The sequence below is a fragment of the Myotis nattereri genome (assembly GCF_964212035.1).
Source record: "Myotis nattereri genome assembly, chromosome: 9".
NCBI lineage: Eukaryota > Metazoa > Chordata > Mammalia > Chiroptera > Vespertilionidae > Myotis > Myotis nattereri.
Genome location: NC_138084.1, coordinates 17,267,957 through 17,283,576, shown reverse-complemented (window position 1 = coordinate 17,283,576; position 15,620 = coordinate 17,267,957). Strand labels below are relative to the sequence as shown.

General features: G+C 51.0%; 1 protein-coding gene across 2 annotated transcripts; it reads right to left on the bottom strand.

Annotated features, from left to right (window-relative positions):
• Positions 1-3,680: 3,680 nt before the first annotated feature.
• Positions 3,681-10,858, bottom strand: NR1H3 (nuclear receptor subfamily 1 group H member 3). Of its 2 annotated transcripts, XM_081099688.1 has the most exons (10): positions 10,587-10,858; positions 9,779-9,864; positions 9,092-9,280; positions 8,167-8,433; positions 7,706-7,914; positions 7,420-7,599; positions 7,138-7,237; positions 4,681-4,794; positions 4,364-4,458; positions 3,681-4,196 (listed from the first exon to the last, which is right to left on the bottom strand). In XM_081099688.1, exons 2-10 carry the CDS (start codon positions 9,819-9,821, stop codon positions 4,050-4,052), a joined length of 1,344 nt encoding a protein of 447 aa, XP_080955814.1. In that variant the 5' UTR covers positions 9,822-9,864; positions 10,587-10,858; the 3' UTR covers positions 3,681-4,049. The 2 variants fall into 2 exon arrangements, with proteins under 2 accessions (XP_080955814.1, XP_080955815.1); XM_081099689.1 differs by lacking the exon at positions 9,779-9,864 and having other exon boundaries at positions 10,587-10,834.
• Positions 10,859-15,620: the final 4,762 nt, after the last annotated feature.

Genomic DNA, 15,620 nt, shown 5'->3' with positions numbered 1-15,620 from the left:
TTAAGGTACTCTTGATACAGATGAGAAGTTCTACCTCCCCCCCCCTTACTTAATAATAAAAGAGACCACCCTAGCTGTTTTGGCTCAGTGGATAGAGTGTTGGCCTGTGGACTGAAGGGTCCTGGGCTTGATTCTGATCAAGGGCACATGCTCTGTTGGGGGCTTGATCCCCAGCAGGGGGCGTGCAGGAGGCAGTGGTTCAATGATTCTCACTCATCATTGATGTTTCTCCCTCTAGCTCCCTCTCCCCTCCTCTCTGAAATCAATAAAAATATATTTTTAAAATAAATAAAAGTTTATTTTAAAAAAATAATATTTTTTTTAAAAAGAGACCTATTTGCAACATCTCTCAAATCCTCAAAATACTGCTCCCTCCTTTCCCTTGCTCCCAATAGAGGACCAGCAGGTAATAGGATTCAGTTTTATCTCCATAGTGACTGACTCCCAGTACTATTTATAGCAGAGCCACAGCCCCTCCCCTGCCTGGTGACCTCACAGTGCTAGCAGCTGCTACTCCAGCATCGGCCAGGGCCCATACAATTCACTCTCCTTGAATTTGGAGACACCTCTTCCTCTGACAGCACCTGCTAATTATTAAGTTATCTCCTTTGGTTTGCACTTTGTCCTAATTCTGGAGTTTGACAGAATTATCTCCTTTCCACACAACCATAACCAAGTTTCCAAGCACGCCATACACTCATTTCTAGGCATCATTGCCACCCAGAAGGTCCTCTGGTTCTCTCTTCTGCTATGGAGCCATGAGCATACTGCAGAAGGTGGGGCGCTGTTACACAGCTTAACTGAGCTCCTCCCAACCAGAATGAGAAGGGGAGAGGAACAGAAATGAAATGGGAGGTGTGTAAAAGCATAATTCATTCTAGAAGAATGATGTGGATAATGCCTAGGGTGAGACCCAAAGTATAGTAAGTCTTCACTTAATGCCATCAGGTTCTGCAACTTTAAGTGAAACGGTATATAACGAAACCAATTTTGCCATAGGCTAACTGACATAAACAAGAGTTAAGTTCCTATGGCACCTCATCAACATTATAACTAAACAATGTTGAGCAAAATGACATTATTTGAGGACCTGCTGTGTCTTAAAATAAAACAGAATTTATAGGACCAGATCTCAAGGCTAGGCCTTGAAATCTATATTTACATTAAAAGCTGGGAACCCTTTCCTGCCCAAATCTCAAAGATCACACCTGAAGCATCTTCTATTAAAATACTAGGCATCTAGCCTTAGTGGGATCCCGGTCCCTCGCCATGGAGAAGCGTTTGCTTAAAAGCAAGTGATTACACTCTGCAGTGCTCATCTCCCTCCCACAAGGACTCCTGTGACTATTCTAGTTACTAGCAATAGATAGATTCCTATCTCATCAACAGCCACTGCTTTTGGTTATTCAGACTGCAGAGATAACAAAGGCTTTTCTTCCCATTCTCACCCTCCTCACAAATCCTCTACCACCACCTGTAACTCACTCTCTGTCTTCATGCCCACCCAAGCTCAGACTCTGCCTCCTGCCTCAACCACATTTACTAACAGGGAGCCCCTGGTTCCTAGGTCCTATATTCCAAAGGCATCAAACTCAAAATGCATACCTATCTGCTGAAGGCCTACATCACCTTCCACTCCACCCAGATGCAGATTTGGAACCCACAGACGTTTCTTTAGGTTATTGAGGTATTTTCCGCAAATGGCCTCGTTAACCAACCCTTTGGATTCGTCCCTCTTCGGGGGTAAAATGTCATAGAAAAACCACAGGAACCGGAGAGCGATATGACATCTTTGCTGACGTGAGCACAAGAGGCTCTCTCACCTCCTCCTCCTCCTCCCCAGGAAGTGACCTTGCAAGCACACCAACACAGACTGGTCCAGCATGGGGGAGCACAGAGCAACGAGGCAGGCAATAGGCGGGTTGGGGAGGAGGAGAGCAGAGAGAGGAGGAAGCATTTAGGATGCACGAGGCTGGGGAGGGAAGCTGTTGCATGAAAGATCACACGGTGTCTCCACCCTCTAATAAGCCAATTTTGAAAACGCCAAATTAAAAAAAATGGTAAAGAACCGAATGTGGTTCTTCAAACCCTAACAAAAAATAAGGCGCACAGCACACGCGCGCACACACATACACACACACACACGCACACGCGCGCGCACACATACACACGCACACACACACACGCGCGCGCACACATACACACACACACACACACGCACACGCACGCGCGCGCGCCAGGTGCCAATCCCGGGCCGGCCTCGGGCTGGACAGCTCTGTCCGCCCCCTCACCTGCTGGACAGCTCTCCCCGCCTCCGCCGGAACCAGGGCCACCGGCCAGTCCGGGAAGAATCGAGCCCAGAGCCGCAGGCTGCGCCCAGGCAGCAGCCCGCACCCCCTCGGCGGCTCGAAGCACCCCCACGTCAAGCCCGGCCCTTTCGGTGCGGACCCCTTCCTCGCTCTCGAGACCCCTCGCGCCCTGACGTTCCTTGAAGGGCCGCCCGAGACCCCGCCCCCTAGACCCTTGCTCCTCTCGGAGCCGTTTCCCCCTGGGAGCCCCGTCCCAGATACCCTTCCAGGGCCCCCGGCGGCGCCGACCTCCTACCTCCCGAGCTGCGGGGGACCGGCCGGCCCGGCTGGACGACCCCGGGTCGCAGAGCGTCAGTCGCTCCCGGCGCCAGTTCCGCGTGAGGGAGGGGAAGCCAGGGGGCGAGGGGGGCGGGGGCCCTACCATTCACCCCCGCGGGGGACAGGGCGGCACCTAGCCGAGCGCAGAAGGGCGGAGCCGACCTCGGGAGAAGGCGGCTACGCACACACCTATGCGAGTGGGAGTGGAAACGCGATGGGGAGCGCAGGGCCAGCCTAGCGCCACTGACTGCCAAGGGGGAACCCACAGAAATACCTTTTGTGTCCACTGCGCAGAGATTTTAATTCGGCATGGTAGCAGAGCGCACCCCGACGAAATGCCGGTTGAGCGGGAAGCTACTTCTCAGGATGAACTGCTCCTGACACTTCTGACCGTCCCCTCCGCCGCCCTCCCCTCTCCCTCTCCCTCCCCGCACTCGGCTTGGATGTGCCCAGCCGCCGCGGCTGGAAAGCGGCAGCGAGGCGGTGGAGCCTACCATTTCACGGCGGCGGGGGGGACCGAGGCCGGAAGGCGCGGCGCCGCGCCACCGACTCCGGGTGAGCGCCAAGGGAAGGGGGCGTGAGCGGTGCCGCGGTGCTCGCTGGGAAATGGAGTCCAGTCCCCGGGAGAGGCGCAACCCCAGGCTGGGCGGGCCCCCCAGCTCCCCGCCTCAGGGGACTTTTCTTCCTGTCCCGTAATGTGGGGGCCGAGAGGAGGGGGGATTGATGTGCCCGCGCCCACAGAACACAGGTGCCTAGCTGAGGCGCTAGTTCTGAAAGTCCAACACCCCCTCCCCTACAGAAGGCAGGATCCCCTCCCCGCTCCCATCATGACAGGGGAAGTGGTCTCAGCGTTTCATTTACCCTCGGGGCGCAATGGGGCTAGTGAAAGGAGGCTGGCACTGGGGACTTGTCTCCCTCTAATTCTGGAGGCGATCCTAAAAGACACTGCAGGCTTCCCTCCTCTGTTGCCGCTCCTCCACCCCAATCCAGAAATTGTTTCTCTCATTCCGTATTCATTTTTGTCTTCTTGTACGAACAGTACCAGGCCGACTATCAGGGAGGCAGCCCGGAGGCATTTATGGTCAAGCCGCAGCGTGACAGTGAGAATTTCTCTAGGGGCCCTGTGGGGAAAACAGGAAGTGGTGGAGGCAGGAGAGGCAGGGCCTGGAGAACCTTGTGCAAAGTGGCCCCCAGGTTCATCCTTTTGATCAGGCCAGTACAGTGTTCAAATGGAGCACAGCTTTGGCAGGACCCTCAGTGCCCAGCAGTCACAAAACTCCCAACCCGTTACTCTCCTTTAATGCCAGGAGGATCTCTTTTGCACAGCGCCCAGGAATGTTTGCCCTTCTCAGTCTGTTCCACCTCTAGGAGGCCACCGGCGGCGGGACCTCAGCCAGCCAGGCCTCAGCCAGCCGAGGACAGTCATTCGTGCACATCCCAGATCTCAGAGAGCAGCGGGGGAAGCTTTTTGTCCTGCAGGCGCAGCGCAAACACTTGCTCTGAGTGGACGCTGCTCAGTGTCCGGAGGCTCACCAGCTTCATTAGCATCCGTGGGAACATTAGTGGGTCCTGGGGAAGGAGAAGGACAAGTTCAGACTTTATCTCTCCTCAGGGAAGAGGGCGAGGGTAGGGGAACTGTGGGAGAGGTATAATCAGAGAGGGATTCTTGAAGGGAAAGTAGGTGTATCAGGGAAGGAGCCTGTGTTGAGGAGAAAGGGCACCTAGGGGAGACTCACATGGGGGTGGTGGATGGAGACATAGGCATGCAGGGCCTCCACATATGTGTGTTGCAGCCTCTCTACCTGGAGCTGATCCTGCACGTTGGGCCGGTCTATATTCACAAACAGAGTTGAGGAGCAAGTCTGGCCAGGGTCAGTTCTATACCCCACATCACAACCAAAAATAGGAACATGTCCCACCCAACCTCTCCCATCCCAAAGTAACAGCAAGGGCCTCCACCCTTACAATGCCTGCCCTACGGGGCCCGCAGCCCTCCGAGGGCTTGCTCATTTTCAAGTCTCTTGCTCATTTTCCCTCTTGACCATCTCCACACCTGCAGAAAAGATGCTGATGGCAATGAGCAAGGCAAACTCGGCATCATTGAGCTGCAACTCATTCATGGCTCTGGAAAACTCAAAGATGGGGTTGATGAACTCCACTTGCAGTCCTGGGGAAGAAGGAGGGAGGCTGAGTGTGTGGCAGGAGTGGCAGGAACTTCCTCCTCTCCTCCAACTCCGCAACTTAGAGAACTTCTAGCAACTCAATAAGAAGTATCCAGGGCTCTGCTCTGTAACCTTGGGCAAGTTTATTCACCTCTCTAAGCCTCATCTGTGAGATGGGAATCATATCTGAATTTATAAGACTACTGTGATGGTTAAATGATAAAGCATGCACAGCACTTAACACTGTGCCTGGAACATAGGATGTGTGGATTGAATGATAATAATAATTCTGTTATTCGTATTAAAATTATTGAGGGCCCCATTACTAGATATAGAAGCAACTCATTTCTGTTTATAAAGAAACCTCACTGGCAATTGGCCTTACTTATTTGAATACTAGAGATACATTTCATGTTTCATATCTTGGGGGAACTCAGCAATGTGGTTGCGGGTACAGACTGTGGTGCCAGACTGCCTGGGTTTGAGTCCTGGCTCTACCATTTACTAGGCGGAGCCTTGGTTTCCCCATCTGTAAAATGGAGATAACAGCGCCTGCCATAATTGGTCCTTAGAATAATGTGTGGCACATATGGTAACTACTGTATATATAAATAGTAAATTTGTAAATATAGAACCAATCTTCTTGATGAGACTGAAGTTCAACAAACCATGACCTAAAGTCATGGCATCTAAAAAACACTTCTCCCATACACACTGTCAAAGTCCCCCACCCCACACCCTCCTCCAGGCTTTCTCAGATTTCTTTTAGCAACCATCTGCTAACTTTTCCATTCGAGGTTTCTTGATTAGTCACTTCCTGTATTTTCACCCTGATGTTTATCAATGTGTGTTGATACATTTAATGGACAAGCCCCATTTTATAAAGTATTTGTTGTTGAGGTATTGAGTGAGCCTTGAATTGTGCTAAACAGTCTGTTTGTACAGAGAGGGCAAGTAGGTTTTAGGGTTGGGTTATGCACCCTGGAAGGGTCTGTCTGCTACTGCTCGCTGAATGAATGCCCCAATGGCATCAGTCCACATCATCAGTCATGTAGAGAGGGAAGGAGACCCTGTTCCCTCTCCCTGAGACCTCACTGACAAAATGACAAACAAAAGGCAAAGATAATATCAAAACTGCTTATATAAATGAATCTATAAATAGGTACAGATTCAGATGACATAAGCCTGGAAGTGCTGAAGAAACACACACATAAGAACTGGAAAGGGTTCAGAAAGGAGGATGCTACGAAGGAGAAGGCCATGGTTAAGAAGGACTCGGGAAATAACCACTTGGGGAAAGGTGGTTGGCTAGAGAAAGGGGGTAGGGCTGGGTTTTAAAGATGGAAAAAGTCATGACATTTCCCAGACATTCTGGCAGCACACAGTAGGCAAAAGGTGCTAACACAGCCCTGCTGTGCCCTATAGTTAAGAGAGGCCTTCCTAGGCATGTCACTGGGTAGCCTGGGTTGGGATAAGAGGCACATGAGCTGAGTACCAGACAGCATCAGCCATATTTTAAACTCACTCACTCCATTGTTAGACTACTAGGTCACCTATTGAGCCTCAGCTCCAGTCCCTCCAAAACACCCTTAGCCTTTCATCCTTTGCTAACTCTGCTCCCATAACATAAACATTACCAGCAATTGAGTATGAGGAAACCAACACTGCTTAGCCTGCAAGCATCAGATAGAGAGCAGCAATGGGAACAAATTCTTGGAGAAAACACTTCAAGTACAGGGTGGGGACAGAAGCATCCACTCTGATCTTAAAACTGCATCATTTGGACATGTTTGTTATGTACCAGCTCCAGTTTCATGGCTCTTCAGAAAGAACAAGTGAAGAAGAGTAGGGGGAAGCAGGTCCACGTGATCCTTAAAGAACACGTCTGAGAAATTCTTGCTCATTATTGACTACTAAAGGGCTCGGTATGGTTGTTTTCAAGCCTTTCCCTCGTTATGAAATCTTTCCTTGAAGCACATTATGTAGAAGCATGATATATAATGCAGATTTACATGGAGCTTCTTGTTTGGCTCCATTTAAAGTAAGAATGAAGGACATTCCTGTGCCTTCTTGTTTATTCTCTAAAGTGACAGTTCTGTGGAACCCCTCCCTCGGGTTCCTGGGAACACAGTTCGAGAAACGCTGGCCTAAGGCAACAGAGGACAGGAGTCCATTTGAGACAGTTGAAAGAAACCTATAAGCATTCTAACTTTCTGTCTTGGAAAAACAGGTGAAGCCTTCCCTTTACAGACACCCAAACGTTGGGCCTGTGACTGGAGTCACTCTGGGCTCCAGGACAAAAAGTTTCTGTCCATCCAAACCAGTCCCTTTGTTATCTCAGGTCTCACCTGCTTTAGCAAAGTCTTCCCGGTTATAACTGAAATCCTTGAGGAAGGTGATACTCTCACTCTCAGGGTTGTACCTCCGAGATGTCTCCAGAAGCATCACCTGCACACAAGTAGCAGACCTCAAACAGGGACTCGGCGGGCTGGTCCTGGCAATGGGGCACCTTCAATGGAAGGTCCCTACTTCCCACTGGTGGCTCTGGCTTCCCAGCTGGCTGTCTAGAGGCCCTTCCCACAGACAGTCCCGCTCGGGCTCTCCCTGCACCCCTCAGCCCTGCCAGCCACCTCAATAGTGGAGGTCTTCAGCAGGGCGATCTGGTCCTCCCGGCTGAGCTGCAAGAAGCCGGGCAGCTGTTTGGCAAAATCAACAATCTCCTGCACAGAGACGATGGCCAGCTCAGTGAAGTGGGCAAAGCGCTGCTGACGGGCCTCCCAGCTCTGGGGATCTGGTGCCATGGGCCAAGGCTACCCAGAAGGGCAAGGAGGGGAAAAACAAACCGCTCTGAGTCAGATATCGCGAAGCCAGCTGGCGCTCTGGGTATAGCCACCTCTCCCCAGGTCCCTCAGGTACCGTGACGCGAAGCTGGTCAGAAAAGGAGCGTCTGTTACACTGTTGCTGGGCAGCCACTAGCTTCTCAATCATACCCAGTTGCTCTGGGCTGAGTTGGGGCAGGACTTGGGGAGGTGAGGATGCTCTTGGGGGCACGGATGTGGCCTGAGCCTGTTCCTCCTCTTGCCGCTTCAGTTTCTTCAGTCGGATCTGTTCTTCTGACAGGACACCTAAGGACCGGCCAGATGAGAGGAGGGAAGAGGAGGGGGAGATGAGAAGCAAGGAAGGGCCAGAGGGGTAGTTTAAGGTTCCAGAAAAGCAGAGATCACAGGGTAAAAGCAAGGAAGAAATTTTAATCCATATTTAGGGACCATATAGGAAGGTCCTGTAGGCTCAGCTGCCTGTCTGCCCTCACACCCTGGCACCCACATGCCCCCTCTTTCCCATCAGCCCCTTCCCCATTCCTGTCCCCAGGTACTCACACTCCTCCCGCATGCCAGCTTGGCGGCATTTGCGAAGGCGACACTCCTGGCACTTGCGACGCATATAGGTGTCCATGGGGCAGTGGCCCCCGCTGTGGCAGATGTAGCGCGCCCCTTTGATGACACTGCGGCGGAAGAATCCCTTGCAGCCCTCACAGCTCAGCACGTTGTAGTGGAAGCCAGAGGCCTTGTCCCCACACACACTGCACAGCTCATTCCCCAGCATTTTGGGGGCTGGCCCCTTTTTCCGCTTTTGTGGACGGAGCTCTGGATACAGGGAAGTGCCTTAATGTTCTTCTCTAAGAAACAAGCTTGGTGCCCAGCTGGCCACTGCCCTGAGCACTCAGTGACCTTCACGCCCCTTTTAACATGCAGTCTATCTAGTCCAGCCGTGGGCAAACTACGGCCCGCGGGCCGGATCAGCCCGTTTGAAATGAATAAGACTAAAAAAAAAAAAAAAAAAAAAGACCATACCCTTTTATGTAATGATGTTTACTTTGAATTTATATTAGTTCACACAAACACTCCATCCATCCTTTTGTTCCGGCCCTCCGGTCCAGTTTAAGAACCCATTGTGGCCCTCGAGTCAAAAAGTTTGCCCACCCCTGATCTAGTCACTCTATTATAAGAAAGTACCTCTCATGTCCCAAGTGCTATGTATTATGTCCCAGGTACTGTCTTAGCCCTTTATATGCATTGATCCTGATGACATCCAAAAGAGATAGCTACTGTTATTATTTCCATTTGCTGAATAAGGAAACTGAGGCTCAGAAAGGCCTAAGGTAGAGACAAACTCACAGATCACTCATGTCTAGTCGACACTAAAGCTCTGGTACTTAAACATGATTTTATATGGTCAGAGCCCCAAGATACCCCTTCCAGATCCAGGGAGCCCCTACATCCTCCCAATCCAGCAGCTCCTCACCTGTAGACTCTGGAAAGACTTCCACTCCTGGGAGCAGGGCTGTGGGATCTGCCACCTCCAACCCTGCCCCCGAAGTGCCCCCCGCTGATTGGGGCATGCTGGCTTCCTCCCTGAGGATGCAGTTGCTGCCTCTCAGCGCCCGGCTGTTTGCATCTTGTGCATCTGGTTCCCACAGCTCCACTGCAGAGTCTGAGTCAGGAAAGAGGAACAAGGGGAGGATGAGGGGGGAAGTCTCAGGTCCTCCCCCTCCACTTCCACTGCATCCTGGCTGGGAAACTGCAAACTTATCTCCACCCATAGAGGGCAGCAAAACATCAGCTCAGGCTTCAGGCCCTGGCGTTTGTGTGGGCTCCAGGGCTGGTCTTGCAATTCCCTGCACCTCAATACTTTACATGAGGATGTTAACCCTTGTCCCCTTGGGGGCCAGCATGCATCTATTTCCGAGATCAGACAGAACTCTTAATTAAAAGTCAAACTGGATGAGCACTGTACATGCCCTCTCCCCAGCAGCAAGTCCAGACAGAAGGATCGGCAGGTCCCTGCAAGGGCCAGGCACCAGAACCAGGATGAAGGTAGTCTGGGCAGAAGGAGGCAAGGATGTCTCTAGACTGCTCTCTGGGGAAAGGCAGAAGGCAGGTAGTGAAGAGACCCTGACTGAGGGGAGAGGGCTGGAATAAAGCAGCTTACCAGGAGAAACATTAGGCACAGGGGCCTCCAGCCACAAGGACATTTCTTTCTCTTTCTGGAGCCCTGGACATTACCAAGGGACTGTCCTGCAGGAACAACTCAGGTTATACTCTTCCAGAACCAGGCTCCTCCTTTATCAGTACAGCATATTAGCTAACATTTACTTGATCTGCATCAGCCTGTGCTAAGGCTTTACATGCCTTGCTCACTGTGTCCCTCTGAGGTCAGGACTATTCTTTAGCCCATTTTACAGATGAGAAAACGGAGTTTCAAAGGGATGAAGTAAATTGCCTTTGGCCACACAGTTAGGCAGCAAAGACTCCACCTCTGATCTCTCTGACTCCAAAGTCTGAGCTCTCAGCCACCGTGCCACTTTTTCTCCCCAGGGCCCACCTCCTGGCCATCAGGGAATATTGGGGCACATCTGCTCTGGTTCTATTAAAGCCCCTTCCCCTCACTCCAGCACTGGGGCAGCCAAAGTTGGGCAGGACCAGGACATGGGATGGAGGCTCCACCCAGTGAAACATGCTGCTTGCTGAATAACCTCACTCCTGCCACCTCCCAGGATCCCAGCACAAACCTGTTGCCTCTGAGAGTCGCCCCAGTTCACATACAGGACCTCCTCACTCCCAGCCCCTCAGGGGTTATTCTGGGACTAAATGGGATCCTGCCCAAGCTTCCATCACTATCATCATCCTTCACTTTTCCCCAAAGAGACCCCTTTCTAAGATCCACAGGACCCCCACTCCTCACCCGCACGCACCAAACACACACAGGGCCCCAGGCAAGTGCTGAGGAGCCGACCCACCGAATGCCTGGGCCGTCAGACTTCCTGGCTGGGGCAGTCTCTGGAGCCCCCTTGCTGAGAGAGGAGGACGGTGCAAGCTCTGTCCAGAGGCCTCCGCGGTGGCTGAAGCCGTAGCTGAGCTAGACAGGGGCCCGGAGCCCCAGGGAAGTAATATGGGGAAAACCTGAGGGGAGGGACTGCTAAGGGGTCAGGCCACCGCTCCTTCTAGCCAGGCAGAGGCCGGAGTCAGAGCTGGCGCCAACCAACTGACCGACTGGAGCCTTGGCCTCCTCACCCCCGCCCACCGGGCAGCCAGCTTCCCCACCACACTGACTCCTCCCCAACTAGCCACCCCCTCAGCCCAGCGCCATCCCTGCTCTCCTACCCCCAACCACAACAGTCGCATTTCCCTGCAGACCAGCCCAGTTCTCTCCCCTTCCTCTGCTCACCCAGGCTGCTCTGACAGGACTGCCTCCCAGGCACCCCCACCCCAATCCCGGCAGCCTCCAGAGTTGGTGTCCCCTCCCCTCCACAGACATTTCGTGGAGCAAAGGTCCCAGCACAGCCTGGAATTGCAACACGGAGCCCCAGCCTGCTTTCCCAGCCTCCCTCCTCCTCCCCTGCCTCTGGGAAGGGGCCAAGAAACTCTCCCCACCCGCCCAGCCTCAGCCAAGCTGGTAGAACTCCATGGGTGGAGAGGCTGGTGCGGGGCCTTCCTGTAAGTCTCTGAATGGGGGGCCCGGTGAAGGCTACCAGCAGCGGAGAGGCCAGAAGAGAGGGGAGCAATGGCCGGTGCCAGGGTGGGGGTAGAGAGATGGCAGGTGACCCAGGTGCTAGCCCATTATGGATCTGGGAAGGTATGCAAGTTCCCTCATCTGGGGAACAGTTCCATATGAAATGCTGACAGGCTCTGCCCAGCAGCTATTGAGCCTTCCTGCCCTGTTGCCTGGAATATGAGATCCATTCCTGAATATAGACACCATGTTTAATTGATCTTATCTCCCTTGTAGCCCATGGATCTGGGCCTGGCATAGTTTAGGCAACAGAGTAGGTACTGTATTCTTGTTCATTAAATGAATAAGCAAGCAAGAAAAAAATATATGACCCCCTTCTATTTTATACTTGTTAACTCTAGTCAATTTCATTTCAGCATATTTAGTTTTTTGGCCTTAGGCTCAGAATTTGGGTTCAAATTCTGGCCTTGCCTTTTATTAGCTGTGTGATCTTGATTAAGCAAGTTACTTAATATCTCTGACCCTCTATTTCCCTATCTTTAAAATCGGGATAATAATAATGGTTTTTGCCACCTAAGGTTGTCATGAGAACTAAACAATATGTCATAGCACAATGTGTAGCCCATAGTGTGTTCAAGCGATGGCAGCAGTTATTATTAAATTTCCAATCTTTCAGCTATGGGTACTTCCCAACACCGTGCATCTGTACACTGTTAACCCTCCAGTGCTTGTTTCCATACACAAACCCTGCACTCTCTCTTTTGGTCCTTCGAGCAGCCCAGGAGGGAGGGTAAATAACACAAGCTCCATTTTACAAAGAATACTAAGCTCACGGGAGAGGCTTCTCGAAGACCACACACAGTGGCCAAGCTGAGATCAAAATCCAGATGTCCTCACTCCAGTCTCTGTACTCTTTCTTTCTCCTGCCTCAGAGTCCAGGAGAGTCTTGTTGCCTTTCAGGTCTGCTGGATCAGTGAAATGTCGAGACGGAAGAAGCTGGGAGGGAGGGGGAGAGGACGGCAGTAGAAGAGGCAGAGAGCTCTGGGGATGCTTCAGTCCAGATGTGGCAGGGGAGGAGTTGAGGTTACTGCTGGCTGATCACCCCCTGCCCCACTCCCAGCTTCCTGCTCACAGGCTCTTCCTGTTTTGCTGTGAACTCCAGTTCCCATGGGCCCCCCATTAAAGCATAGGACAGGGGGCCAGGGCAGGCAGCCAGAGGGACAGAAACAGATGAACAGGGCACCAGGAGAGAGGACAGTGAACAGGGAGAGCGTGGATGGGGGCAGGGGGGAGAGCAGGCTTGGAGGACAGGGAAAACAGAAATAGAACAGGAGCTTGGTGAAAGATGGGAGGAAGCACACAGGGTGGGGCAGGGGGAATAGGTGGGGGGTGGGGAGCACAAGCTTGAGATGATGCGGGCCGGGTGGTGTTGCAAAATCTGCCCATGTGCTTGTTTTCACATCTCAGAAAAGCCCCTCTGACACCCACATCTCAAAGTTCTGCCTCCAGCTTTTGCTCTTGTTCCCTTTCATCACAAGGTCATCCCCTCGCAAGGCCTCCACCCTGGTCTGGGCATCTCTGAGTCATGAGCACAAGGCTCTCCATTCCTCTGGTGTGTGCTCCCTCCCTGATTTTCACAAGGCCCCAGCTGTCCTGGGAAAGTAGAAACTAGGACTCAAGCTCCTGGGAAACTGGAACCGTTCTGTCCCAGCACCCACATCATCCATCCAGCTCCTTTCTCCGCCTGTCCCCACTGCCAGTAGCTCCAGCAGAGGAGCACAGTCGGAGATGTCACTGAAACACCTGCTCGCAAGGAACTCGGAATGGAACGCTGCTCTGAGGCCTGAAGACTTATCTTCTCTCGTCCACTCCTGTTCCTCAACTCCCTAGACTCCCCGGAGCCCAGGACCACACACAGGCCCCATCTGGAGCCTTCTGACCCAGGCTAGAGCCAGTTGCTGAACAAGCAGTTCAGGGCGTCATCTCCCCCATGCCATGTCAGCCTCAGCCTTGTCTCAAGTAGAGGAGGAGGGAACATTACCAGTGCTATACAAAGAGCTGCCCCTTAAGCTACAGGGGCTTGGAGCCCCCACCTAGAGGGGATTGGGGAGAAAAATGAGAAGACCCAAACCTGTAGTCAGTACCTCCAAAGAGTTTCCAGAGATCAACCACTGGACTTGTCCCCCAGGCCAGGGCAAGTAGTCAGGTTAGCAGCAGCTGGAATCACATGTCCCACCAGCCCACAGATGTCAGTTACAAAACCTCCCAGTCCCATGGGGCCTTTCCTAGCTTTCCTTAGCTCCTAGAGGAGGCACCATGCCTAGGAACACCTTCAGTGTTCTTCCAAGTCCCATTTCTGACTCCCAGGACCTCCCAAGTCTTCTCATTGGAGCAAGGGGAACCTTGAAGCAAAAATAGTAGCACTCACCAGTCCTATGTACTACTGAATTACTCCCCTGAAAGCACTCAAACTCCCATAAAGCAGGCCACAAGGTATGGTTTAGAGAAACAGACTAGGGCAACTGCTTCTTGCTCTCTCCTTCATCATTCTGGAAAGGTGACAAGTGTGGGAGCATCTTGCAGGTTCCTACATGACTTCTACTCAACCTCCCAATCACAAGATAGAACCCAAGAATTCCTGCTTCCCAGACTAATGAGTTCAGAGATGATATAGAAGACATGTGGGCCCCACTACATGTATTATTTATCCTCGTATATAGCCTAGGACCGTGGTCGGCAAACTGCGGCTCGCGAGCCACATGTGGTTCTTTGGCCCCTTGAGTGTGGCTTTTCCTAAGCCTTAGGAGTACCCTAATTAAGTTAGTAACAATGTACCTACCTATATAGTTTAAGTTTAAAAAAATTCGGCTCTCAAAAGAAATTTCAGTCGTTGTACTGTTGATATTTGGCTCTGTTGACTAATGAGTTTGCTGACCACTGGTCTAGGAGATAGTTACTAGCAAGGGGGTAAATATCAAATTTGGATATAAGTATGGCTGATTCAAAGATCAAATTCAAACACAAAAAACTTCCTCACTCCATTACACAAACTACCTCCCCAGATGGGAAAAGTGGTTAACTCACCTGGATTTAGGTTCACTTCTGCCAACACAGGGTAGAGCAAGTGATTCCCAAACCTGGCCTCACTTTCAGAGATTCTGACTTATTTGGTTTGGGATGGCCTTTGTATCTACCTATCTACATTGTGTGTGTGTGTGTGTGTGTGTGTGCATCTGTAGTTAGGAACCAAGGTATGGGGACCACAGAATCATCTGGTACAAAATATTCAGAAGCTAGGGGTCCAGAAAATCCAGGGCTCAGCTATGGGCTCTACCATGTACTTGTGGTGTGACCCTTACTCTTCCTGGATTTCTCACTACAAAAACTGGAATATCTGCTCCATCAATCCCTTCTAACATGGGATACTTGCAGGCACAAAGGATATAGACATACTTGAACAAGTGGGAATGACAAGCAAAAGATGAGTTTGAGGGATTTTCATTCTACTTGCCAAAATTTACATTCTCAAATAAAAATGGTTTGGCTAGTTTGCAAGGAAAGTAGAGGCATATTAAAATATTCAAAAACTCTCAGTAATACCCAGTATTTTAGCAGTTAGCCATGCCCATTCAGCCCCACCAATATGAAAAGGTTTTCTTTATTAGAAATCTCTTTATTGAAGGTATTTGGGACCACCGAATACAGGTTAGCCATGTAGTTTGAAAAGCCTGTAAAAAAACATCTCATTATAAAGACTACTTAACTGGGGATCTGAAAACTTGCGTTTTAATTCATTCTCCTAAACTGTGTGACCGTGGCCAATCACTTCCTTTCCAGGTTTGCTTCCTTATCTGTAAAGAGAACTAGATTAAATCAGGAATTCAAAGATGCAGCTTTATGAAGCCTCTCGGTGGTCTTCGTGAACCACTTGGGCTTATTTTCAAAATTCTCCTTGAGTTTGTGTGTGTGAACATTTTTTTGATGAGGGGACTAAAATTTCATCTGATTCATAACTTATGACTAAATAAGAACTACTTGGCTACCAGGACTTCAGCTCTCACATTCTATTCACTACTCCACAACAACTCCGGAAGCAAAATTTAGATCCTGAGGTATATATACCAGTAAATCATTTAATCTGGAGCCCTAGGGCAAGATCATGACCCTGCTTTCTCCCATGATCCGGTTTTATTTTTGTGATGCTCTGAAGTGCTTTGCTTCTAGTGAGCAGTTTAGATCAAAGCATCCCAAGGGCCTATGATCTGACCTCCTAGAGCTGTGAATCACTCCCAACTCGGAGTCACAAAGCCTTGAGACCAAA

Excerpts from the sequence above, each read along its gene's own strand:
- NR1H3 (XM_081099688.1), bottom strand. The coding sequence starts at position 9,821 with ATGTCCTTGTGGCTGGAGGCCCCTGTGCCTAATGTTTCTCCTG. Across the intron at positions 8,434-9,091 it reads AGTCTTTCCAGAGTCTACAG|AGCTCCGTCCACAAAAGCGG; the intron begins GTGAGGAGCTGC and ends CCCTGTATCCAG. Across the intron at positions 4,197-4,363 it reads TCTCCATCCACCACCCCCAT|GACCCACTAATGTTCCCACG; the intron begins GTGAGTCTCCCC and ends CTCCTTCCCCAG.